This window comes from Macaca mulatta, chromosome 10, assembly GCF_049350105.2.
Source record: "Macaca mulatta isolate MMU2019108-1 chromosome 10, T2T-MMU8v2.0, whole genome shotgun sequence".
NCBI lineage: Eukaryota > Metazoa > Chordata > Mammalia > Primates > Cercopithecidae > Macaca > Macaca mulatta.
The window spans coordinates 35,483,521-35,509,127 of record NC_133415.1 but is presented as its reverse complement, the minus strand read 5'-3'; the positions used below and the strand labels follow the sequence as shown (position 1 = coordinate 35,509,127).

The 25,607-nt window shown below is 47.3% G+C and overlaps 1 protein-coding gene, 1 long non-coding RNA gene and 2 pseudogenes across 9 annotated transcripts in view; 2 read left to right on the top strand and 2 right to left on the bottom strand.

The window, feature by feature from the left end:
* Positions 1 to 25,607, bottom strand: part of LOC114670397 (phosphatidylinositol 3,4,5-trisphosphate 3-phosphatase TPTE2-like) — a 314,879-nt pseudogene that overhangs the window by 241,808 nt on the left and 47,464 nt on the right.
* LOC114670306 (immunoglobulin lambda constant 6-like) overlaps positions 1 to 25,607 on the top strand; it is an 80,743-nt pseudogene that overhangs the window by 36,358 nt on the left and 18,778 nt on the right. The window lies entirely within an intron of this gene.
* LOC144332003 (uncharacterized) lies at positions 3,750 to 17,319 on the top strand. 4 transcript variants are annotated; one of them, XR_013399671.1, is made up of 3 exons: positions 3,750 to 5,101; positions 6,260 to 6,341; positions 8,201 to 8,993. It is a non-coding gene; the product is annotated as an uncharacterized LOC144332003 (long non-coding RNA). The 4 variants fall into 4 exon arrangements; XR_013399673.1 differs by having other exon boundaries at positions 8,037 to 8,993; XR_013399672.1 differs by lacking the exon at positions 8,201 to 8,993 and adding an exon at positions 8,061 to 8,194.
* LOC144329368 (ral-GDS-related protein-like) lies at positions 13,089 to 24,094 on the bottom strand. 4 transcript variants are annotated; one of them, XM_077951004.1, is made up of 13 exons: positions 23,954 to 24,094; positions 23,343 to 23,522; positions 21,172 to 21,344; positions 19,608 to 19,801; positions 19,167 to 19,483; positions 18,183 to 18,398; positions 17,707 to 17,810; positions 17,145 to 17,214; positions 15,514 to 15,588; positions 14,957 to 15,031; positions 14,342 to 14,365; positions 13,867 to 13,988; positions 13,184 to 13,358 (listed from the first exon to the last, which is right to left on the bottom strand). In XM_077951004.1, the coding sequence occupies exons 1-13, from the start codon at positions 24,092 to 24,094 to the stop codon at positions 13,319 to 13,321; spliced, it is 1,731 nt and encodes a 576-aa protein (XP_077807130.1). In that variant the 3' UTR covers positions 13,184 to 13,318. The 4 variants fall into 4 exon arrangements, with proteins under 4 accessions (XP_028684492.2, XP_077807130.1, XP_077807131.1 ...); XM_028828659.2 differs by lacking the exons at positions 21,172 to 21,344; positions 23,343 to 23,522; positions 23,954 to 24,094 and adding exons at positions 13,557 to 13,647; positions 19,927 to 20,105 and having other exon boundaries at positions 13,089 to 13,358; XM_077951005.1 differs by lacking the exon at positions 23,954 to 24,094 and having other exon boundaries at positions 23,412 to 23,579.

Below are 25,607 nucleotides of genomic sequence, written 5' to 3'. Positions count from 1 at the left end.
TGGTTACATAAGGCACATAAAATTCATTAAAATTGTAGGATTATCTTTTCCATTTCTGCACAGATGACTGTTACCAGTTTGATAGTAATTGTTGTGAGTCTGTAGATCATGTCTGTAGTATTATGTGTTAGTCAGGTTTAGTCTTCCTATCCATGAATACAGGATGCCTTTCCACTTATTTGTACCTTCCTTGTTTCCTAGGATCTTCATGTTGACAGCTGATAAGTTAGATTTAACATGACTAATAAAAATTTTTGATTTCCTATACCAATATTTTGTATGTCTTAATGAATAGGCGTCATATATATATATATAGAGAGAGAGAGAGAGAGAGACAGGGGGAGAGAGAGCAATGGCCTGATCTCGGCTCACTGTAACATCTGCCTCCCAGGTTCAAGCAATTCTCCTGCCTGAGACTCCTGAGTAGCTGGGATTACAGGCACTCACCACCATGCCCGGCTAACTTTTTGTATTTTTAGTAGAAATCGGGTTTCACCATTTTGGCCAGGCTGGTCATGACCTCCTGACCTCAGGTCATCCACCTGCCTGAGTCTCCCAAAGTGCTGGGATTACAGGTGTGAGCCAGAGTACTCGGCCAAAAAAATAATTTTTAAGTAAACTAGTTAACCAAAAATCACCCCCATACTCATGTACATTTTTTCATGAATTTGTTCATTTCTATTGGTATACATTTCCTCATTTCAGTAGATAATGTGTATTTGAACTTTTAAACTTATCTTCATGGCAGAAAGTGGTCAAAGTCACGTCTCTCAGCTTCACTGGTGTAAGTAGAGCTGGCTGTGTGAGCTTGGCCTGTTTGAATGAAGCTTGATTTTTAGGGAATCTCCCCAGGGAGAGTCACACAGGAGGTGCTGAAGCCCCTGATGACAGGGCCCCAAAAGGGTGTGTAGAAGTCGTTCCAGAAGAAGACTTACAAAGAGGAAATCATGACTATTTTTAATTGTAGCGTTTTAATATTGAAATTTTAAATGATCTCTATGAAAAAGAATGTGTGATTAATAGAATAGAGTAATTTGGGTAAAATTGAGTCCATTTCACCCATAAAATAGGCTTTTAATCAAGTAATAAATCCTTTAAAACAGATGCTAATTGTAGTATCAGCATGATTAGATTCTAGTGTACTGACACGGTCTTGAATACACTAAGAAACGGCTGTTTGTTTAGAAGAGTTTCAAAACATTTGGGAGACAGGAAAGCACTCTTCCATTGACCCTCAGTGTGCATTTTAGTTCCATTTTGAGTTGATTGTTTTGTGTTGCTGCCCGATGCCTCTAGTACGAAGCCAAGGTCTCCATGTCTCATGTCTTTCCAGCTCCCCTCCTCTGCCATCCATCTTCCACTCAGGGGAATAGCCCAGTATCAACTCAGTCCATTCTTGTATATCAACCACCTCCATACACCACATCCAGCAAAGCTCCCTGAGTGACTCACAGTCACCAACCACCGGTGCACTGATCTTTCCTCTGTGTCCTTCCAGCTCGTTCTGAGGACGGCCTGTTTTTAAGATGCTCACCACAATGCGAAGATGAAGATGATGATGATGATGGTGATGTTGATTGTGATGATGATGATGATGTCCAGGTAAGATCCCCCTTTTTTGTCTTCTACATCAATGTTGCTTTCCTGATTCTTTACTTCTCAATTAATTTTGATTTGAAAACCTGGCAATGTACATTATGTACACTGTACACTATTGTCTTTGTGGGGCTGGAATTCAGTGAATGTGTCTTCCCAACTGATACATGCTATGCTGCTTTTAAATGACAGTATCCAATATCAACTGGAATACTGAGGCGTTTTCCACAATATCAGTTTTCCTCCTTGGATGAAGCATTGTGTGTTTGCATATCAAATTAAATTTAAAGGTAAATTCTGTGAATAGAGGTCTGATTTTTCTATAGCTATCCTCTGTGCTAGTCTTTGGGGATTTTGACCTATGGCTCAATCACTGTACTGCCTTCTGGTTTTTTATCATTGTCAAGAGAATAACAGAGCTATGTGAAGCGCACAGCAGAATCTGATTCTCATAATGTTTTCTTTTATATAATTGCAGATAAGAGCTTGGAAAGGAAACGGTATGTACTATGAAATAACTCACTTCCCGAGGGAAAAACTTGCTGGCTTCATTGTATAGAAACCTGATTCTGGGTTCCTGCTGGGAAAGAGACTTGGGATTCTCCTGAAAGTGATTTTGCCAGTATAGAACTCTGGCCCAAGAAGCTGTAGGAAGGTTTGTCAATCCAGAAGAAAGATGAGGGGATCAAGTAAGAAGCAGCCTGGGGTGGGAGAAAAGCCCACCATTCAGCTTCAGCTAACATAGGAGGAGTTGGTGAGTCACACTCTCTAATGACTTATCCTGGTGTTTTTCTTTCTAAAGACTTGACGCTGGAGAGCATTAGTGACAAGGAGACTCGTCCAGGTAGGGAACTACGTGCCAGGAAAATCCCAATGGGAAAAGGTTCCCAGGAGCCTCCAGGTTATCCCTGCTGATTGTGAGGAGGGGCTGAAGGAGGGGGTATGAAATCAGAAGGAAAATGGAAATGTGTGTGAGGTCTGGCTTGTTGATTTCAGTTTCTTGACATCATGGTAAGAACTGTCTGTATGGGCTATGAGGGTGCTGCGTTCATGAGAGATTCTCTTTGCAGTCCACCTGCTCTTTTCTTCCTGTGGAACATCAGAGCCTTTGGTTTAGATTAGTCAACACTCCTTGGGATCAGTCACAAGGGGTGTAGGCTTAAGCACTGAGTGTCATGTGTGATGAAGGGAATCTGGGGGACACAGCTCTCTCACAGGCATTTCCTGGAACCTAGAGACACAGTTCTTCTGCTGTGTGCCACGGGGAAATCGAGAATCACCCTCTGAACTTTCAGGACTTGTTAGTGCACATTCATGTTTCTGTCCTCACTGTGCGCTCCTGGTTTAAAGGGATCTCCCAGGGTGGATGGTGGGGTGAATATTCACTCTAGGCTCATTGGTAAAACTCCAGGCTCCTTTGAAGGGAGGAGGAAAGTTTGACCTTGAGCACATTTCCAGCCTCCACTTCCAACCCAGTCACAGATTCTGAGCTGAGGCTTCTTTCTCCCCAGTTCTCTAATTTTGGGGGAAGCCAAGACTTCCCACAAAAGATAGTATCACACTATTTCCTGTCTTCAAAAATTTGGCTTTGGTTTTGTTCTGTAAGTTGACATTCATCACTCAAGTTCTAGACTTTTTGTTTGTTTCTTTCTTTTTTTTTCTTTTTTTTGAGTATTTGGATTGCTGTTCTTGCCTTGGTTTGCTAAACATAATAAGCCCCAGGTCTATCCATGCTGCTTAGGACATGATTGTGTGTTCTTCTTATGGCTGTGTAGTATTTTGTGATGTGTATGCACCACATTAAAAAAAAAAAAAAAAACAAAAACTCAAATCCACTGTTGCTGGTCAGCTAGGGTGTTTCCACATCTTTGTTCTTGTGAATGGCATGGCCATGAATGCGGGACAGCATGTGTCTTTTTGATAGAAGGATTTATTGTCTTTGGGTAGATACTAAGTGTCATGGAATTGCTGGGTCTGATGGTAGTTCTGTTTTAAGTTTTTTTTTTTTTTTTGAGAAGGAGTCTGGCTCTGTTGCCCGGGCTGGAGTGCTGTGGCCAGATCTCAGCTGACTGCAAGCTCTGCCTTCTGGGTTTATGCCATTCTCCTGCCTCAGCCTCCCGAGTAGCTGGGAACACAAACGCCCGCCACCTCGCCCGGCTAGTTTTTTGTATTTTTTAGTAGAGACGGGGTTTCACCGTGTTAGCCAGGATGGTCTCGATCTCCTGACCTCGTGATCCACCCATCTCGGCTTCCCAAAGTGCTGGGATTACAGGCTTGAGCCACCGCGCCCGGCCTGTTTTAAGTTTTTTGAGAATCTCTCAACTGGTTTCCACAGTGTGAACTAGTTTTCACATTGACCAAGAGTGTAGCAGCATTCCCTTTCCTTTGCTGCCACACCAGCATGTTGTTTTGACTTTGGAAAATTACCCATTGTGACCAACATGAGATGATATCTTATTGTGTTTGGGAGTTGCATTGCACTGAGGTTGTGCATTTTTTCATGTTGGTTGATCACTTGAACGTCTTCTTCTTTTTTTTTTTTGAGACAGTATCTCACTTTGTTGCCCAGACTGGAGTGCAGTGGTGCAATCTTGGCTCACTGCAACCTCTGCCTCCTGGGTTCAAGTGATTCTCCTGCCTCAGCTTCCTGAGTAGCTGGGATTACAGACAACTGTCACCACGCCCACCTAATTTTTGTATGTAGATAAGGGGTTTTACCATGTTGGCCTGGCTGGTCTCGAACTCCTGACCTCAGGTGATCCACCCACCTCAGCCTCCCAAAGTCCTGGGTTTACAGGTGTGAGCCACCGTGCCTGAGTAGCAGTGATTGTTTTTGTAAGGTAAAGTCAATAACAAAAACTAGAGTTTTTGACTTCTGTTGTTGGAAGTGGTTTTTTTTTTTCTATTTTTCTCTTTTGTCTGTTGTTTGCTTTTATATCCTGTGAGCTTAGATTCAGGTTTTCCTCAACTTAAGCTCACTCTGTGTTTTCCTGTAGCAGTTTTATGCTTTTAGGGCTTGTGTTTAGGGTTTAATGTATTTTGAGTTTATGTTTGTGTATTGTATAACGTCAACGTCTTATTTCATTCTTTTGTATGTGGCTATCCAGTCATTTCAGACTGCTCAATTGAACAGACTGCTGACTCCTCATCTCATCCTTTTTCCCCTTGAGGACACAGTCCCACTCATGCTGTCACCCAGACTGGAGTGCAGTGGTGAGATCTCAGCTCTCTGCCACCTCCGCCTCCTTGCTTCGAGTGATTCTCCTGCCTCATCTTCCCAAGTGGCTGGGATTGCTGCTGTGCACCACCACACCTGGCTAATATCTTTTGTATTTTTACTAGAGATAGGATTTCACCATTTTGGCGAAGCTGGTCTGAAACTCCTGACCTCAAGAGGTCCGCCCAACTCGGTCTCTGAAACTGCTGGAAGTACAGGTGTGAGCCACAGCACATGGCCTCATTGCATCTTCTAGGCATTCTTTGAAAAAGAATGTGTTGACTGCAGGTGTGTGTTTAGATTCTCTTAAGTCCCTAGGTTGATGGATTCATTTTTATGCCACTACTGTAGTCTTTGGATGAGTGGAGGTGTTACATGTAATTTGAAATTGGGGAGTGTGTGGCCTCCAGTTGAGTTTGTATTCCCTAGAATTGCTTTGCATATTCAGGTTCCTTGGGTCTTCAGTGGATCCATGTGAACATTTAGCCGTGTATTGTTAACATTTCATAAAACGTTTGTTTTACACTTCATGTCCAGAATTAGGGGTGCATTGGGACATTGTGATACTTGTTTGTATACCTTGAGTATGGATAAAATCAGGGAGTTTCCCATGCTTGAGACCACGTGTAAGTTTGATATCTTCGATGTTTGAACATTCAGTATCCTCCTTGGTAGCTATTTTGAAAACGGCATAACCATATTGTTAAGTATCATTGCCCTGCTTTGGAGTGGAATACCGGAATGTATTCCTCTCCTGTAACTCTCTGTGTACCTATTGCCAATCCTTGAGGTCCTGTCCTCCACCTAGTCTGTGGTGACCACTACTGTATTTTCACCTTCAGTGAGTTAAAGTTTTCAGCTCCCACATGAGTGAGAACATGCGGGCTTGGTCTTTGTCTGCCTTTCTGATGTGATTGAACAGAATATCTGCAGGTGCAGCCATGTTGCTGGAAATGATAGGATTCCATGAATTTTGATGGCATAAAAGTATTCCATCCTGTCTGTGTACCAGAGATTCTTCATCCCTTCATCTGTGGATGGACCGGTAGGCTGATTTCTTTTCTTGGCTTTTGAGCATAGGGCTGAATGCCACCTGGGATGACAGATAATCTCTTCCATGTCCTGATCATGTCCTCTGTGTAAATACCTAGGAATAGAATTGCTGGAGAAAATGGTAGTTGTAGTTTTAGGATTTCAAGGAACATCCAAGTGGTTTCTTTAGTGTGCATACTAGTTTATCATTTCCTGCCACATGTGGAGACAAGTGCCTCCTCTGGAAATCCACACCTTGTTTGGATTGTGTTTTCATATGTTTTAACTGTTTTCTTGTAGCATCTGTTGCATGTAGAGTGAGATGGAATCTTGAGTGTGTTTTTTATTTTTGTGTGTGTGTGATAAGTGGTACTTGCTATGTTATTGTGAATTTGTTTTTAATTTGTTGTGTAGGACTGGGCAGAGGACCTGAAGACATGAGGTTGATGCACAGGTCAAAGAGAAGATTCTCACCATCGCTGATGCACACAAAAGTGTAAGTGAAAATCACACTCAGATTTCATCTCACTCCAGTTAGAATGAATACTAGCAACATTTGATGGCAGTTTTGTTTCTGTAGTGTGTGTGTGTGTGTGTGTGTGTGGGTATATACATTCACCCACACACACACAACCCAAGGGTGCAAGGGACATTTTGACATATGTATGTGTAGTATCATGATCAAATCATCATATCTGGCATCTCTGTGACCTTCCATCATTATTATTTCTCTGTGGAGAGAATATTCAGAACCGTAATTTCCAGCTGATTTTGAAAAAATTTTCTAGATTCTGTTGACCCTAGTCACCTAGTCACCCTGCTGTGCAATAGAACACCAGAACAGATTCATTGTGTCTCAGTGTCACTCTGTACCTGTTACCAATATCTAAGTGTGGTTTTGATTTACATTTTGCTGTGGTTAGAGATGTTTGCCAAGTTATCATGAACTTGTTTCAATTTGATGTGTAAGACTGGGCAAAGAACCTGAAGACCTGAGAAGGATGCACAGGTAAAAGATTCTGAATCAACATTACTGATCCTCACAAGAAGTCAATCAAAACCACACTCAGATATCATCTCACTCCAGTGAGAATGAGCGTTACCAAAATGGGACGGCAGTTTCATTGCTGTAGAGTAGGTGTGTATAACCAGCGGGTGCAAGGGACAATTTGATCTGTGTAAAGGTAGCATCACAATGAAGTTGCAGTGTCTGGCACCTCCGTGAGCTCCAGAGTTATGATTTCTCTGTGGAGAGAACATTCACAACTAACCTTTGTAGGTGTTTTGAAAATTTTGGTTTTCTGTTCTTGCCTTTTGTTCATAATGGCCTATGGGTCTGTCCAGGTTTCTGGTAAGAGCACGTATTTGTGTTTTATGACTGTGTAGTGTTCTGTGGTGTGTATGTACCACATTTCCTTTCTCTGATCCACTGCTGATGGGCACCAAGGCTGATTCATGTCTTTACGATTGTGAGTAGTACTGCCGTGAACATAGGAGTGTATGTGAGTTTTGGATGGAAGGATTTTCCTTTTTATAGATCCTTAGGAGTGGGGTTGCAGCGTTGGGTGGTAGTTCTCTTTTAGGTTCTTTGAGAAATGTCCACACTGCTCCCCAGGGGATCTGAACTAGTTTGCATTTGCCCCAAGAGTGGACCTGCATTTCTTTGCTCATCTGCCCCAGCAGCCTCTGTTGTTGTGGACTGTGTGTCATAATTGCCATTCTGACCAGTGTAGATGTTATCTCAGTATGTTTCTGATTTGCATTTCTCTGATGATCAGTGAGATTGAACATGTTTTCATGCTCGTTAGTTACTGGTACACCTCCTTTTAAGTGTTCATGTTCCTTGCCCTTTTATAACTTTTTTTTTCTTTCTGATTTTATTTGTTTAAGGTCTTTATGGTAAATCGTAGATATTAGATGTTTTTCAGATGCGTACTTGGGGAATGTTTTCCCTCATTCTATAGGCTGTGTGCTGACTCTGTGGTTGTTTCTTGTTCTGTGCAGCAGCTCTTTTGTGTTTTAGGTCCCACTTATCAGTAATTGTTTTTGTTGCCATTGCTTTTGGGGACTTGACATATAAATGCTTTGCCAAAGCCTCTGTCAAGAAGGGTATTTGCTAGATTCTCATGCAGGATTTTTTAAAAATAGTTTCAGGTATTGGATTTTTATGTATTTATGTATTTATTTACAGACCAAGTCTCTCTCTCTCATACAGGCTGGAATGCAATGGAGTGATCTTGGCTCACTGCACCTTCCAGCTTCTGGGTTCAAGTGAATCTTCTGCCTCATTCTCCTGAGTAGCTGGGAGTACAGGCACGTGCCACCACGCCCAGCTAACTTTTGGTTTTTTCTTAGACATCGGCTTCACCATGTCGGCCAGGGTGGTCTCAAACTCCAGGATCTCAAGTCATCTGCCTGCTTCGACCTCCCAGAGTGCTTGGATTCCAGGAATGAGCCACTGTGTGCAGCCCAGCATTTTACATTTCAATCTTTGATTCTTTTTGAGTTGCTTTCTGTACATGGTGAGACATAGGGGCCCAGTGTTATTTCTTCAACATCTAGCTAGGTCACTTATCTCAGCACCACTTGCTGATAGGGAGTCCTTTCTCCATTGCTTATTTTTGTTGATTTTTTTTTCAAATATCGATGGTTTCAGGTGTGCAGGTTTATATCTGGGTCTTCTAATGTGTTCCACTGTTCTGTGGAACCGGGTCTCCAGCTTTTCAGTGAAAATACCAATCCATTACCTTGTCTATCGGTGTTTTCTTGGAGTGTTTCCTTTGGTTTAATGTTTTTAAATACCTTTAGCAGCCTACATGTATGGATTTCTTTTCTAAAATAATGCACACCCTATGTTTTCTTGTAAGAGTTTTGTGGTTTCAGAATTGAGTTTTAGGTCTTTAATGTATTTTGCATTGATTTTTGTGTTGCGTGAAATAAGGGTCCTATTTCAGTGTTTGTAGGTGAATATTCAGTTTGCTCAAAATCATCTATTGAACAGGCTTTTTTTTTTTTCCAATTGCATCTTTTTGGTGTTCTTTTGAAAAACGTGTTCACTACATGTAAATTGGGGTTGAATATTTGGTTTACTCATTCTGTCCACTTTCTTAGTTTATGCCAATAAAAGATTGTTTGGATAATTATAAAAGTTTGTGTTTTTCATTCATGGTTTTAACTTCTAAGTTTGTATTTTGTGACATAATTTCTATGTTTATTATAGACTAAAGGGTACAAATGCAGATTAGTTACTGTCTTTGGTATATTCCATGACACTGAGACTTGGGGTCCAAGCAACCTTATCATGCAGGCAGTGGGTGTACCCACCAGATAGGTCTTCAGCACATACCTCATGCCTTCATCCTTTTTCATCGGACAGTCACCAGTGTCTGTTGTTCTCACTTTTACGGTAGGGTGTATTCAATGTTAGCTCCACCTTATAAGTGAGAACATGTGGTATTTGGTGTTCTGTTTTTTCCTTATTTCTCTTTAGATAATGGCCTCCAGCTCCTTTCATGTTGCTGCCAAGGACATGATTTCCTTCTCTCTTTTTTTTTTTAATGGCAGCCTAGTTTTTGTGGTATATATGTACCACATTTTCCTTTTCTGATCCACTGTTGATGGGTACCTAGACTGATTTCATGTGTTTGCCATTGTAAATACTGCTGCCATGACCATTTGTGTGCATGTGTGTTTTGGAGAGAAGGATTTCTTTTCCTCTGTGTATACCCCAGTGGTGGGATTGCTGGGTCAGATGGTAGTTCTAGTTCAAATTCTTTGAGCAATCTCTCCAAAGTGCTTTCCATGGTGTCTGAACTACTTTGCATTTTCACCAAAAGTGGACCAGTGTCCTGTTTCTCTGCTGCCTCGTCAGTGTCTTTTTTTTTTAAACTACGTTATCCCCATTCTGACCAGCGTGAGATATATCTCATTGTGCTTTTGATTTATATTTCTCTGATAATTAGGTTGAGCATATTTTCAATTCGTTGGTTGCTCATCATCATCTTTTGAGAAGTCTGTGTTTATATCCATTGCCTATTAATTATGAGGGTGGTTTTGCTAATTGATTTGTGTAAGGTCTTTAAGGTAGATTCTGGATATTAGAACTTGGTCTGGTGTATAGTTTGGGAACATTTTCTCTCATCTTGTATGTCGTCTGTCTACTCTGTGGGTAATTTCTTGTGTTGTGTGGTGGCTCTTTGGTGTATGAGGTCCCACATGTCGATTATTGCTGTTGTTGCAGTGTCATGTGGGGTCTTAGGCATATAAATGCTTTGTGAAAGCTGATGTCAAGAAGGGTATTTCCTAGGGTCTCTTGTAGGATTTTTGTACTTTGAGGTCTTCCATTTACATCTTTCATTCATCTGAGTGAACTTTGATACATGGTGAGAAGTAGATGCCTAGTGTTACTTACTCTTCTGCATACGGTTCACCATTTATCCCAAGACTATTGAAAAGGGAGTTCTTTCCCCATTACTCATCATTGTGTATTTCATGCAGCATCAGGTGGTATGAAGTGTGTGGGATTACAGGTTCTCTGTTCTCTTCCACTCATCCATGCAGAAGCAGGTCCCTAGAGTTTGAGTGCAATTTCACATCAGGGAGTGTTATGCATCCAATGTAGTTTGGATTTCTCAGAATTTCTTTGGAAATGCAGGGCATTTCCTGGTCTCACATGAACTTCAGCATTGTTTATTTCTATGTCCTTAAAACCAATTAGCTCTCTAGTAAAGTTATACAATTAAAGAGTAGAGTGGGACATTTTAATACATGCATATGTACCTTGTGTAATGATGAAAGCAAGGGATTGACTGACAATCTCTGTTACCTTGTGTAGTTATTATTTATTAGTTCTCTGTGGTCACAATATTCAGAATCCTTCTTTTCAGCCTTTTTTGGAAAATATGGTAGGATAAAGTTAATTCTAGACATCCTGCTGTGGAGTAGAGCAGCTGAATTTATTCCTGTCATCTGAGTGTAACATTGCATCCATTTCCCAGTTCCTGTGCTGCCTCCCCAACCCCCAGTCTCTCTTCACTACTATGAAATGTTCTACTAGGAGATAAAGTCCTTTAGAGACAAAGTTGATCTCATTCTCATAGGCATGGAATCATGCCGTGTTTATTTCTCTCTTCCTGGCTCATTTCATGGAAGATCATGTCCTCCAGGTTTCTGTACGTTGTTGCAGATGACATGGGTTCATGAATTTCTATGGCTGAGGAGGATTCCATTGTGTACCGCAGTTTCTTTATCCCTTTATCTGTGCATGAACAGGTAGGTTGATTGGATACCTTCCCTATTGTGCATAGTGCTACAATTGCCATAAGAAGGCCGATATCTCTTCAACATAACAGATTTCATGTGCTTTCTGTGTGTAACCAGTGGTGGTATTCCTGGGTGAACGGGTAGTTGTAAAATGTTTAATTAAGGCACCTTCAACTGTTTTCCTTCGTGTGTATGGTAATATACATTCCCACCAATAGTGGATAAAATCTCTTTTTCTGCACTTCTACATTGGCCACTGCCTGTGAATGTATGGGTTTTTTCTTGTTTTGGGTAAGTTTCATCCTAATTAGACAGAGAGGTATCTGAGTGTGGTTTGCACTTAGACATGTGTGTGATGATTAGTGAAGTTGAGCAGCTTCTCTTTGACCTGTCAGTCAATTTCGTGATTTCTTTTCAGATGTGCCTGTTGAGGTTCTTTGCCCAGTTTTAGCTTGGGTATTAGATTTTGTTCATTTTCCCAGAGTAGTGTTAGTTTCTCCTACATGTTAGATTGCAACCCCTTTCACAGATATGTTTCTGCTGAACTTTCTTTCAATGCGTAGGATGCCTTCCTTTTTTTATTATTATTACACCTTATGTTCTAGGGTACATGTGCACAACGTGCAGGTTTGTTACATATGCATACATGTGCCACGTTGCTGTGTTGCACCCATTAACTCATCATTTACGTTAGGTATATCTCCTATTCTATCCCTCCCCCAACCCCCGGACCCACCACAGGCCCCAGTGTGTGATGTTCCCCTTCCTGTGTCCAAGTGTTCTCACTGTTCAATTCCCACCTATGAGTGAGAACATGCCGTGTTTGGTTTTCTGTTCTTGCAATAGTTTGCTGAGAATGATGGTTTCCAGCTTCATCCATGTCCCTACAAAGGACATGAACTCATCAGGATGCCTTCTTTAATGGTTCATTGTTTCTCTTTCCCATGCAGAAGCTCTCAAATGATGTATAGTCCCATGTGTTTGTATTTATATTTGTTAGCAGTGATTTTTGTGTCCCATCCAAAAAGAACAAAAAATAAGAAAGAAAAAGTAATGCCAAATCAATTGCATGGCCTAAGGGTTTGCTGCCATAGATACTTTTTGCTGTTGTTTTCTTTCTTTTTTGCAAACTGCATGCATAGACACAAGTTTTGCTGAAATAAACTCCCACTTTTCTTATAGGAGCTTTGTGGCTCCAGGACTGGATTGAAGTGTTTATTTTGTGTTGATTTGGGGGTATCATATTTCAGACCCTGAAATGTTGATTTCTTTGACTTGTTTTTGTCTGATATACCACAATGGGGCTTGTGTTCTTGTGTTCAAATTAAGCTGTGGGACATCCTTTAGATATTGGGTTCAAACAATTCTCTCCTTCCTTGATGTTCCCTTAGGGGAGAGGTGTCAGAAAGTCTGGGAAGATCCATAGTGGGAAAAGGTTATCTGTATTTCCTGGAGACTCATGGCCAGCTCCCTTGTGCACAGGACTTCTGGAGAAGGCCAGCCCTACCACTGGCATAAATACCTCCCATCTCCAGCCCTTCAGTAAATATTTAATTGATTCATTCAATATTTACAACTTAAAAAAGTAGAGTAACGCAGTGGAACTTGAATTTAACTAGAATTTAAGTTTGAGAGTAACTGGTCAGTAGAACAAGTGACATAGATTGGGTGACATACTGTGGTTTTTAAGTGTTTTTTTGTTTGCTTGTTTTATTTTTTTTTTTCCTTAAACAGAGTTAGCAATAATTAATTTGAATAAAGAAGGAAAACATTAAAGAGTTGGCAGGTGTAACGCGAACGCTATTCCATGACTTGTTCAGCCATAGCCTCAATTTGACATGCTAGACGATGAATCCTAAAGACTGGTATACGGTTACTGCACTGGAGTTACTGTTCTCATTCCAACAACTATAGAACATTCTGAATAGTGTTTTAAAATTTTATTTTAACGAAAGCTAAGAAAAAAACCGTTACTTATACACTAAAGAAAATAAACATAAAATGGTTTCCTGCCTGACATGCAAAAGTCCCATGGCCTGACCCTGGCCAGCAGGAGCAGCTGGTATTGAGGAGCGGGGTCAAGATGTAGCTGAGCTGCCAGCCACCTAGATGTGGTTTCCTGGTGTCTCTGGTCTGGGTGAAGGATGATGCAGAGCCGGTGTTCTGGCCAGCATCCCAATAGGGTCCCAGCCACTGCAGGATGTTTCCAGCCTACTGGGATTCGGGCTCCAGCTGACAGGACAGCTTGTAGCTACAGGACAGAGAGGCAGCTGTGAGGCCACCATGAGCCACACATCAGGTCCCTTCTCATTGCCTGCCCAGCTGGAATCCTGGGTCCCCAGCAGTCCCCATGCAACAGGGCTTGATGCTGGCGGTGGAGTCATGGCCATAGGCTCTCTGCAGCTGTCCACAGGAGAGCCTCCTCTAGGCCAGGTGGGGTGGCTGACACCTTTACTGTCAGTACTTTGGGAGGCTGAGGTGGGTGGATTGCTTGAGGCCAGGAGTTTGAGACCATCCTGGACATCATCGTGAAACCCCACCTGTACCAGAACAACAACAGGAGAACAACCGGACACGGTGGTGGATAGCAGTAGTGCCAGCTGCTTAGGAGGCTGAGGAAGGGCTTGAGCCCAGGAGGCAGATGTTGCAGTGAGCAGAGATGGTGACACTGCAGTGCAGCCTGGGCGACAGAGCCAGACCACATTAAAGAAAAAATGGAGAGTATTCTCCCACACTCTGCCCATGTGCCAGGCCCTCACCTCTCCTTTTCACTGAGCTGCTCCATTCTTGAGAAACAAGTGACAAATTTCTCCAGAGGCCGAAGCCTGTAATTCATGGCAGCCACTTGGAGCAGCTGCATTTCCTGCAAAACTCTGACCTCCTAGAGACAGAGGACAGGATGCTGACAGGGCCTGGGTGGAAGACACTGAGGGGACCTTTGGCAGGCAGGGAGAAGGGGCTGGTCCCTGGGGCCATTCTGTGAAGGGGTCCCATGCAGCCCCCAGCCTGTTCTCAGAGTTGGATGTGAACAGCCCCTCCTGCAGGAACTGGTCTTTGATTCCAGTGCCTTTCCCACTCTCTCCACTGGGATAGGTCTCCTCCTCCTCCTGTGTGTGTCAAACCCTCCCAGTAAACCTAAGATGTAGAGGATGGAGCCAGGGAGTGTCCTGCCCAGGGTGGACTGTGACGTCCACATCCCCAACCTCATCCAACGAGAATGCCCCAGCTGTTCACCTTCCTCCTCTTGTTGCTGTTGCCCTGGAAGTCAGATAGAGCCCATCAGAAAGGTCCCTGGCCCACAACAGCCCCACCCCATCCCTTCCCATGCTGCACTACTGCCAGGGCCACCAGGGTCAGGGGATGTGCACATGACAGAACATGAACCTGCCTCAGGCTCCGGGCTCTAGGGCAGGGGGCATGGGAGCTGAGGCTCAGGGACCTTCTGCCCCAACCCTCTGAGATGACAGACAAAGAAACTAAGGTCTCTCGTAGAAAGAAAGTGCTCAGTGACCCTGGAATTGCCTGCCCTTGGAAAGGCTCAATTTCACCCTCCTATTATGGGACTACCCTAGGGAGAGGCTGAGTCCAGCTCAGCCCACAGCTCAGCATCATTGCAGTAAGGCAGCTCTGCAGCTTCACCACTCAGGGATAGGGACTGGTGACTGCCATGGAGCCTCTGTCAGTCAGAGGTAATGAGATGGGCCTGGCACCCCCTCCCACAGGAGCAGCTGTGAGACTCTCAGGAGAGGAGGTTTTCCAAGGGCTGAGATCTAAGGGCTCCGTCCAGACCCCTCTCCTCCCAAGCCTCAGGATCCTGGTTCCCAAGCAGCCTGCCCCAGGCTCACTCACATCCAGATCATCCGGGATGGCCGAATCCAACCTGTGTAACTCAGTCAGAAAATCCCCCAGGAAGGGGACCACGCCCTGTGCCATGGAGGGATGGGGAGGTGGGAGGGGTAGTGGTGATGAGTATTGACCCTGAGGTGCCTGCCCAAGGCCCTGTCCCATGAAATCCCATCAGCCCCTGTCTCCCAGAACCCCCCTCCCCAGGTCTCCCAGTTGTAGCAGTCAAAGACCCTCAGCTACCTTTCCCAATTCTCTGCCTCCTCTATTCCAGCTGACCTCCAAGTCTGGCAATCACTCCTAGTTACCTCTATGGTGGGATTTTAACAAGTCACAAGGGCCTGTGGTCCCAGCCTTACCCTTCCCCACATCCACTCTGAGTTCTCCTTTCCCAGACCCTTGTTCTGGTCTCTCCAATGGAGGTTTTCCAGGCCCAGTGGCCATAGGAGGACAGGGCTGGGGAGGAAGCCCCCGCTGTCTTGATATGGAGGTCTCCAGCTGGTGGGGAAAAGAGCCCTGTCCTCTGATCCCCTGCGGTCCCTCCATGCCACAGTCTCACTCACCTTATTCTGCCTCCGCAGCCTCATCTGGGCTCTCTGGGGGTTCCTCTCCTGGGTGGCCACCTTAAAGCTCCCCGCCTGCCAGGTGTCAGGGACAGGGACAGTGAGGCTGTCTTCCCTTCCCTCAGTTGTACCCCAGCCACCCCACACTTGGAACCCCAGGGACTGGCGTGAGTCACCTGGCACAATGTTCATACCACTGGCCAGCTCCACACTCCTGTGTGTGTCACCCAATCATACAGCCAGGCCTCCCTGAGACTGTTTCCTCTTCTGTAAAGAGCCATGAAAACCACAGCTACCTCACAGGGCCTCCTGAGTACTGTTTCCTGTAGCTGTTGTCATTGTTCTCCCCCTCATCCCTCTGAGGAAGAACCATTCAGGAGCACCCTCCAATTGCTTTCTTTTCTCGAACCTCATTTCCACCCTGTGAGGCCCGCACTACAGGCTCAGCATCCCTTCATTTTCCAGATAAAGAAACAGAGACCAAGAGTGGGCAGTGACTCCCCAGGGCCCCAAAAGAGAGGGCACCTCCTCCCCCTACTGGAGGCTCTGTCTCGGCTGCCTTCACCCCACATCCCAGCACCACCACCCATCAGGGTCTTGTTCTCTGGAGTCTCTGAGTGTCTAGGACTCCAACCTTGCAGAGTCGTGATGGGAAACGGACAGGGCATTTTAGGAGACCTGGTTAAATGGCTCCTGCGTATCTGAGCCCCACCGGAGTCTCTGCCACACATACTGGGTTTGCACCATGCCAAATCCATGGTTTGGCCTCGCCAGTGATCCCCCAGGGGAGTTCCATGCACAGAACTCTCTCTTCCTCCACTCAGGATGTGGCCTCCTGAGGCGACATCTCTGACGGATATGGCAGGGTTTTCCAGAATCCTGGGTGGGGTGGCATGTTGCCTTCTCATTTGCATGGAGGTTTCTGAGATCTGGTGAGGGAGGATCCCCTAGGAATGCATGGATCCCCCAGATACTTGTCATGAGCATGTGTCACTGCTAACTGGTGAGAATCCTGTGACACGACCATTTTCAGATGTCTGCAAAGCGCAGAGCGGGGAGTCCCAGCAAGCACATACATGTGTCCTGAGTTTGCCCATTGGGACCCATAGCTGGGCAGTCTACTGGACTCCCTGGCACATGAGCTTCCTCTGTTGTTGTTTCCCCCAGTGTGGACTGCAGTCCCTGCCCATGGAGGTACGCTGCAGACAGATGCAGCAGCAGAGGCCTGGCTTCCTGAGGAATTGCTGCCAGTTTGAGGAAGGAAGAGAGTCCCACCTACAATGACCACCCGCCAGCCTGGAGGAAGCTCCATGCCAGCAGCATTGACCAGCATGGGAGCCAGAGCCCTGCTAATGCTGTAGCTCATCACCGCCACTCAGAAGCCCAGCAGCCATTGCCACATCCCATTTCCAGGATCTCCTGTCCCCGTGCCCCCACGCGCCCATGGACCCACACACCTTTCCTCCTGTTTGCCCAAAGTAGGCATGGAGGGAATTTTTCAAGTGCACTTTTTGTAGGTAAGTCAAAACATTACAAAATAACCACTGCACACCAGGTCCAATGCCCTTCCAAACTCACTCTTTTCTCAGACCCTTAAACACTTGTGCCGCATCTCCCAGACTCCACTGTACCTTGATCAGCAGGTCCCTCTTCACTGCAGTGTCCTTTTTGCAGAGTTCTTTTAGATATTTTGTGCTCTTGCTATTGACAGAGGAAAGAAAAAAGGGTAAATTTGGGAATCACGGGGGAGATTTGTGAGTTCCAATCCCTTTTGTTTGAAAACTCAATGAATCTCGGCTTCCTGCGTGAGAGTTTCCAGTGGGGTAGTCTGATGACAGGGGCTCCAGAGGACCAGGGTGTGACTGTCATGCTCCTCCCCTGGCCCATCTCCACTTCACATGAGCCCCTGCGTGTTCACAGTTAGCTTCCAGCTGGACACAGTTCCACTGCTGGGTACAAACACCTGAAAGCCTCCAATTGGCTCCAGTCTGTTCCTGATGGTTAAAAAACCTTCCTCCTGAGTTAGAAATCCTTGCCTAGGAGTCCAGGGCAGCTTAGTGAGCACACCCACCAGCCCATCCCTACCTCCACCGTCCCTGTTCTCCAAGAAGCTTTCAGAGTCGTTGAGGGCACATGGGGAGACCTATGGGTCCCTAGGTCAACTCTGGTGCTCCCGTGGAGGGAGCTCCTCACCTGGACACTCCTGCCCACGTCTTGTGTAGCCGATGTATTGGGTTGCTGCGCAGAGCAGAGACGATGGCGTGCACTGAGGAGAAGTTGTTGAGGCGTAGGCACTCCTGGAGAGGGAAGAGTGAGCTGTGAGGTCCAGAGTTGGAGTCCGACCCACTTCAGCCTCAGCCCCCTCTGCTGAGATCTCCCTTCCTGAATGAAGCAGAGGCCCAGGGAGCCTCAGGAGGGTACACCTGGGGCTGAGTGAATGTCACTCATCTAGGAAGATTTCAGTTCAACCCAAGGAAGATCCCAGGTCAGAAGTGAGCAGCCACTACTGGGCCATGGGGGTCAAGGTCAGGGAAGCTCTGGGAAGAAGGGCTTAGAGGATGTGCAGGGCTCAGGCTAGAGATACAGATGCCAATCCTGAAAGCCGATGGCGGAGAAGAGGCAGTTCCCCATTTTGAGAGAGGGAATCCCAAGGCCCAACCATGGCTTACCCTGGCCACCTTGATCCAGTGCTCCACCACCCTGGCCCTGTCCTGGGCCCTCATGCTGTGGTCCCCGAGGCAGGAGGTGGTGACACAGTTGGTGAGCCTGTTGAAGTGTGCAATGGTGGCACAAACTGTGGGTGCCACGTGCTCACTCCCCTTCTGATGTCGTTGGCCCCAGATGGAGCCCATGCATTCGTAGAGTTCCACCTTCTTGAACAGCTCCTTTGGGGGAGGAGGAGAGTGTCACGGACACAGCCCAGCCCAGCTCAGAGTCACCCACAGTCCCAGGCAGGAAGTGAGCTCACAGTCATCCACAGTCTCTGGCATGAACAGAGCTGGAGCTGAGAAAGCTTTAAAATATGCTCCAGACCTGTGGGAGTCCCTGCATTTGGTTTTCTGCCCACCGAGGGCCCTGAATGCATCATGGCCCAGAACCCAACAAGGGTGGAAAGTGAGAGTGACGTTTTCTTCCAGGCCATTCTCACTCCAAGAACTAGAAGGTGGCTCAGGCCTGCCCATCCTGAGGCCTCTACTTCCTCCCATCCCAATCAGCCCTCTACTCCTTCTCTCCATACCGGTGCAGTTTCCTTGCAGCAACTGCAACCTTGGGCTCTGTTTGGGTGTCTGCCATAGAATCTAATATGCATGAGATACCTAATAAGTGCTGAGGGTAGTGAGGCTCCTGAGCAGCTGGGTGAGTGACCCATGGCCCTGCCTGCCCCTCACTGATCACCTGCCCTGTCCTGCTTTCTGTCCATCCCCTGTCATTCAGTCTGCACAGTCACTCTGTGCAGCTGGTGCGGGTGATTTCCCATCTCTGCTGTCCACATGCAGACAGGGAAGGCTTGTGGGTGAGGAAACTCATCCAGATCCCATGGTTGGTAAGAAGTGGGGCTGAAACTGGACCCAGGGCATTGGCTGCTCTTCAGGGAGAGGCTGGTCTGAGACAGCTGGTGCCAGACGCACAGCCTGCAAAGCCCAGCTGCTCACCACATCTATGAGGGTCAGCTGCTCTGCCAGCAGCCTGGGAGGGAAGGTGGTGATGTCAGGCCGCTCCTCAGTGTGTTGGCTCTTGACAGTCCCGGGACAGGGACAGGGTGACTCTGGGGCTGACTGTGGCTCCAGCACTGTTCCTGGAGGGGGCCCTTCCCCTGGTGCTGGTGCTGGTGTTGAATGTCGATATCCTTGTGCATCCAGGGCTACAGGTGACTCTGGCTCCAGAGCAGGCGGCAGTTCCGCCAGCAGTGGTGGCGCTGGCTCCAGGGCCAGCATTGTTAATGCGTGTTGCCCAGGAGGTGGAGCAGGATCTGGAAAAGGAGAAAAGGTCACCATTCCAGTCACTCCTCACTGGGATTTCCAAGTATAGAAATGACTGGATGGAAATTAAGGGAATTGTACCCCGAAAACACCAGCCCTGGAAAGTCTTCTCACCATCTGGCTTGGCCTCCTTGGGCTCCGGAAGCACCAACTGGCCTAGGACAATTCCCTGATGGTCCTCCAAGCCCAGTCCAGGCCAGGTGAAGGTCCTGAAGGCCAGCTTTATCCAGAAAGATGACCGTTGCAGGGCCTGGCCGCAAACTGAAGTGTTTTCAGGGGGCCAGGTGAACAAAATGGAGCCGGTGGTGCTGGTGATGGAGTGGACAGCTGAGTCAGAGGCCTGGCCTTCTCCCACACAACCCTCCAGGGCACCCTTGTGTGGTTCTGGGTCCCTGGCCTCTTGCTGCCTGTGTAGAGGACAGCCCCACCCTACCCCAAGCCATCAGTGCTGTCCTGGAAGGGGCAGACCTGGCCATGTAGCAGGGCTGTACGGACCCTTCTGCGCCCCAGCGTCCCACTGACATTCTCTTCCCAATGGCCCTGGAGCACAGCACTGTGTACCTGGGCACTCAAGACTGCAGCTCCAGGCAGATTTGTGAGCAGGTGGCTCATTAAAGCTCCAGCTCTGGTCCTGGGGTGAGGAGGGTAGGGGCAGATGTTGGGTGGAGGAGGACAGGGAGAGCTGGGAAGGCACGGTGCTGGGGATGGGTCTCTCAGTGGCCAGTTGTGACCTCAACCTCACGTCTCCTTTGCAAGGGACCTAAGTCTCCATTTACAGAACTCACTATTTGCCTCGTGCAGGGGAAGTCCCCAGATGTCAGCCTTGTTGTGGGAATTACAAGACATATGAACCCCAGGGCTCCTTTAGTCTCTCCCCAGCCAGAGTCCACATATTTCCCCCCATGTTTTGTGGGTGAAGAGGCCCTTCAGAACCCTAAGTCCCCCCAGTTAATACTTGTTGGGCTCCGTCTTTCTAGTCAGGATCTGGGAGGATGCCACCATACGTAGAGGAGGCCATGAGGGTTTCACCTCTAACATTCTGAAGATACCATTTGTTTATTGTGTCTACTGTGAGCACCTGACTCTGGGTAGAATTGAGGCCCAGGGATTGTCATCTGCCTTGTTTATGAAATTATGCCAAGTCACAAGAAGAACGATGCACAAATGAAGTGTTTTGTATGTATGTGTTGAATGAGTGAACCCCAACCATTGGAGAAACTCAGTGAGCCTCTCTAGATGTCAGAGAGGGCCTGTGGCTCCTTTCTCAGCATGAAGGGACCCCTCTTCTGTCTGTATCAAGGAGAAAGTCCAGCCAGAAGGAAACTCAGACATCGTTTACTAATGCTATTGCAGACTTGCTTTCTATGTGCCTTTCCAAACAGGAAGAGAGATGGGCCATTGTGGCAGAATGCTGAGAGCTGCTTCAGTGAGGGGGAAGAGAAAAGTAATAAACATGAATCACAGCACCCACAGCAGATTGTGCAGAGTTTTAGGCTCTAGGGACCCCTTTGTTTGCTGTGTCTTAGATCATTCAGTCCCTACAAGAACCCTGTGAGGTTCATCTTCTCATTACTCCCTGTTCCAGAGGAGCCAACTGAGGCTCCAAGAGGTGCATCTTCAAGACACAGCCAGTAGGGGACAGAGGCACCTCGGTGCCTTGGAGGGGATGGACACTCACCTTCTAACCAGTAGTTCCAAAAAGTGTGGCACGGTGATAAAGTCCCAGGAGGGACCCAGGCAGGTGGCATAGGAGGAGATGGGTTTAGTTAGAAAGGCTGGAACCAGGGACTCCAACAGCTTCTCCCTTGTGCTGGGCTGGAAAGTTGGCATCCTGCAGATCTCATTTTCATACTAGGGGGACAAGGAGGGACATGAGAGTCAGTGGTAACACCATGAACCACCAGAGGATCGGGATCTGGAACTCACACCAAGAAGCATCAACCCTTGAGGGACTTGTGCATGTGGAGAACCTGGGTGCCCATGGTGAAAAGGGTTCTAGGCTTTCAAGGTAAAATTGCATGTGAGGATGGGGAAGGATAAAATGATTCATGCCTTCAAGGCATCAGCATGGTGAATGTGAGCTGTGGGGCAACAGCACCCTCTGTATCAACAGCCTGCATGAAGAGCATCATCCCTGCACTCCTCAAAAATCACCCTCATGGTGGAGAAGAGGAGACGCGGGCTTTTGGATGTCAGATGCTTGCTCAGCAGCAGCCGGGTCAGAAGAGAGCACCTTCCACAGGGAGGACTGGATGAAATTCCCTCTAGGCCACCTGAGGCTCTGCTTCTTATATGGAAGGGAAGGGTCTGGGGAGGTCTCATCCCCTCCTTATTTTAGTGACAGCACACCGGACAAGATGCTCTAGAAGAACCCTTTGACTTAAAGGGATATGATTGTTTTTGTTCTTTAACATGAATGTGAGTCTGGAGAAACAGCTACGGCCATCCCAGCCCTGGTCAAGGGGAAAGTGCCAGAAGACTCCAGGGTGGGAGGAAGCGCATCCCAAGGCCCAGGATCTGCCAGGCGACTCGTGGAAGAGAAAACGCAGGCAGGTATTGAAAGCGGGAAAGGTTACGGAAATGTATGGTTTAAAGTGGAAATGAAACAAGGTGATTCTCTCTGCCACACAGACAGCAGATTGACAAAAAGTTAAGAACATGTTAGTATTCAGGGGAGGTTGTGTTCAAAGCAGCAGCTACGTTCAGAGGCTGCTGGTGACCCTGTGAGCAGCTGGAGCCCTTTTGGAAAGTCAACTGGCTACACCTGTTGAAACTTGCTATCTGCAGATCCTTTCACCCAGATTTCCCTTTCCCGGGTGTGTGTCTTCCGCAGGGGATTTGTGTATTTTATGGGTTGAATTGTGTCCCCTCCCCCAAATGTAACTGTTTCTATTCTCAACCCCAGAGACTCAGAATGTGACTGTGTTTGGACACAGAGTTCTCCAAGAGGTAATTCAGGAGAAGTGAGTTCATTAGGGTGGCCCCTAAGTTAATAGGCCTGCGCTTCTTACAAGGAGAGGTGGTCAGTGCACAGAGAAATTCAAGAGAAGACCCTGTCCTGACTGAGATAGAAATCAGCCATCTCCAAGGCAAGGAGAGAGGCCCAGAGAAACCACCCCAGACTGACAGTTTGACATTGGGCTTCCAGTCTCCAGAATTGTGAGGAACCAGATTTCTGTGGTTAAGCCATTCAGTCAGCGTGCATGTTATGGCAGCCCTGGCAAACTGCTCCAGCCTATTAGGACACACATAGGATTATGCTCCCTGTAGAAAGGCTGCCTAGAAAGGGAATTTTATCACGACAAGCTCCACCAGCACTGAGAGGCTGACCCGCTGTGGAGCATGGCCTCCCTTAAGGAATATTACAGTGACATGCAAGAGTCCAGCAGCTGCCCGGTGTGTCTGCAGGGATGAGTTCTCTGAGATGACACTTTCAACACAGATGCATAGAATAGCTTCACCTTCTTTTGTTGTAATCACCACCCCCCCATCTTGTTTGTGTAGAAGTGTTGGATTTTAAGTCCTGGAAGAGGTCAGCAGGGCAGGGGAGCTGCCTGTTGCTGGACATACACTTAGGGTGGGGAGTTAAAATGATAACAGTATGAGTATGTGCTACAATGTTACCATCATACCCAATTCTTGTAGCAACATGCTGAGATACTCCTGGCATAGCATCAAGTGAAAACAGAAGGATTTTCTCTGATCTTCCTCTGATAGGTGAAAGGGACTTTGCCTGTAACCAAGTTGCCACTGGGGACTAATGGCAGCCAGATTCCTTTGGGAGAGGACAGTGGCTCACTCAAGTGTGAAAGCCCTAGGACAGAGCCTAGGGAATCCCCATATTCGTGCTTGAGTCCTGGGCCCACCCTGGTTTTCTGGAATCCCTGTCTGTGGAGACCCTTCTGTGTCCAGTCTCACCCCAGACCAGCACTGGCCGTGGTTGGTAGCAGGGGGCCCCTGCCCTTCTTTGAAGAAGATGGAGAAATGGAATCCATCCAACAGCTCCTGCTTGATCTGCTGTGTGGAGCTCTGCAAAGAGAGTGAGCCAGGCGAAGAGGTGTCAGTGGCCTGCCTGGCTGACCCCATGGTGGGACACCCCCATTAGAACTCCTCCCTGGCGCCCCCTTCCCCAACAGGATTTGGCACATAGGAGCATCTGCGTAGACCTCCAGCCAGAGGAGCTTGAGATCTCTGGCAGATGACAGCTTGAGGTCCTGGGATTCAGATCTGAGCAGACAAACTGTGTCCTCGACACTCACCTTCCCATCCTGAAGGCATGGTCTGGGCTGTGAACCTGACATACTGACCAGGCTCCCAACCCCCGACAACCTACCTGCTCCTGTCCAGGGAGGGCCCCTCTTCTCCTGTTTCCCCCAAACACATGGGGAGGGGCTCAGCACTGCCCTAGTGGGCACAGTTGAGGCCTGGCCTGGACGGGCCTGCCCTGGGCCCTGTGTTACCTGTGGGTGCCTTCTGGCAAAGGGCCAGAGGCGTCGAGGGTGAGGGTTGTACCAATGTCTATATTCTCGAGAAACAGTCTCATTTTGGCCTCTCCTGCGATGAGGAGGTCGGCAGCATGTTGGGACACAGCAGGAGAACATGTTGTTCTCTGGAGTGTCGACTATCAACTGAGCTGGAAATGGGGCTGTGTGTATAATATGGGTGCCTAGTTACCAGAATTCTAAGTTCTGTTGGGGTCTGTCAGTAAGGAAGTGAGGTCACATCTTGTAGGTTCCATCCTGTAAGCACCTCCTTTCCATAAGACCTACACAAAGGCCCCACTGGGCTTCTGGCCGCTCACCCTCCCCCATCGTTTCCTTGGAGGATGGCTCAACTTTAGGAGTATGGGTAGACTTCCATTCATAGCCCAGCTCCCACTTGTAGCTTGGTGATCTTGAGGAAGTGATAGAACATCCCTGTGCCTGTTTTCTTCTCTGAGAAATGGCGTCAGTGAGAATTGCTTCCCTTTTTAATCACAGAAAATAAAGCACGCAAAGAAGTTAACTTGGTGCTATTGGGTGGAGAGTGAGAGCCCAGCAAACCGGAGACATCAGCTTGCCCACATCAGTGGTGACGACTGCGGAGAATGGGTGAGGCTGGGACAGGAATCAGGCCAGTCTGCCAGAGCCCAGGAACGGGTGAAGGGTAAGAGTGAGCTCCTCACCCTGAATTCTCAGGAAACAGAGACATGCAGGGGCTGTGGGGAGCACAATCATCAGGGCTACTCTCGTTCCCCTGGTTCCCTCTGTATCTGATGTGGTCCCAGGGCCCCTCTCCCTGTGTTTCCTCTCTGCCCTGCTTTCTTCCTGGCTGCCCTCCCAGGACTCATTTTTGGCCCTGATCAGGTGCAGTCTTGAGGTAACTATAGGCCTATTAGTAACTCCTCTGAGGTTCAACCCACCTTTTGTTGAGACCTCTGAGCTTAGTCAGAGACCTCCTCCTGCTGGGACCTGAGAGAGGGCTGGAGGGAGCTGACAGGGCAATGGCAGCTTTTCCTGGGACTGCCTCTGCAGGGTCCAGTGGCAGGTATCTGCTGAATTTGAGCTTTCTTTTAGGTCTCTGGGGTTCTAAGGTGTGATTTTCCCTCTGAAGACAGGCGGAGCCCCTGGTGGGTGCCTTTGCCTCAGAAATGGGTCCCCCTGAGCTGGGAGCTGTGCTCTACCCTCAGTGTGCTAGGACACCTCTCACCTGGCCCTGCCCATTCTGGCTTCTGAAGGCCACAGAGAAGGTCTATAGAAATTGCTAGATACGAAAGGGCTACAAATAAGTCACAGGAAGTGTATTTACATAACTCAGTGGTTTTCAGCCATTACTCTACTTTTATTCAGCAGAGGAGATATTTTAAAATGCGAATACCCTGTGTCACCCTGCGGAGATTTGGATTTATTTGATGGGGCAGATGACAGGCATCTTTGGTTTTTTGTTTGCTTGTTTGATTGTAACAGGATCTTGTGCTGTGGCCCAGGTTGTAGCGCAGTGGCATGATCATGGGCACTGCAACCTTGACCTCCCAGGCTCAAGGAATCCTCCCTTCTCAGCTTCCCAAGTGGGTGGGACTATGGGCATATACCACCATGCCATGCTAATTTTTGTGTTTTGTAGAGACAGGGTCTC

Coding starts and splice junctions, on each gene's coding strand:
- LOC144329368 (XM_028828659.2), bottom strand. CDS start 20,105: ATGAGCCACCTGCTCACAAATCTGCCTGGAGCTGCAGTCTTGAGTGCC. Junction 17,811..18,182: donor ACTGGATCAAGGTGGCCAGG/GTAAGCCATGGT, acceptor TTCCCTCTCCAG/GAGTGCCTACGCCTCAACAA. Junction 17,215..17,706: donor ACGTGGGCAGGAGTGTCCAG/GTGAGGAGCTCC, acceptor CTCTGTCAATAG/CAAGAGCACAAAATATCTAA.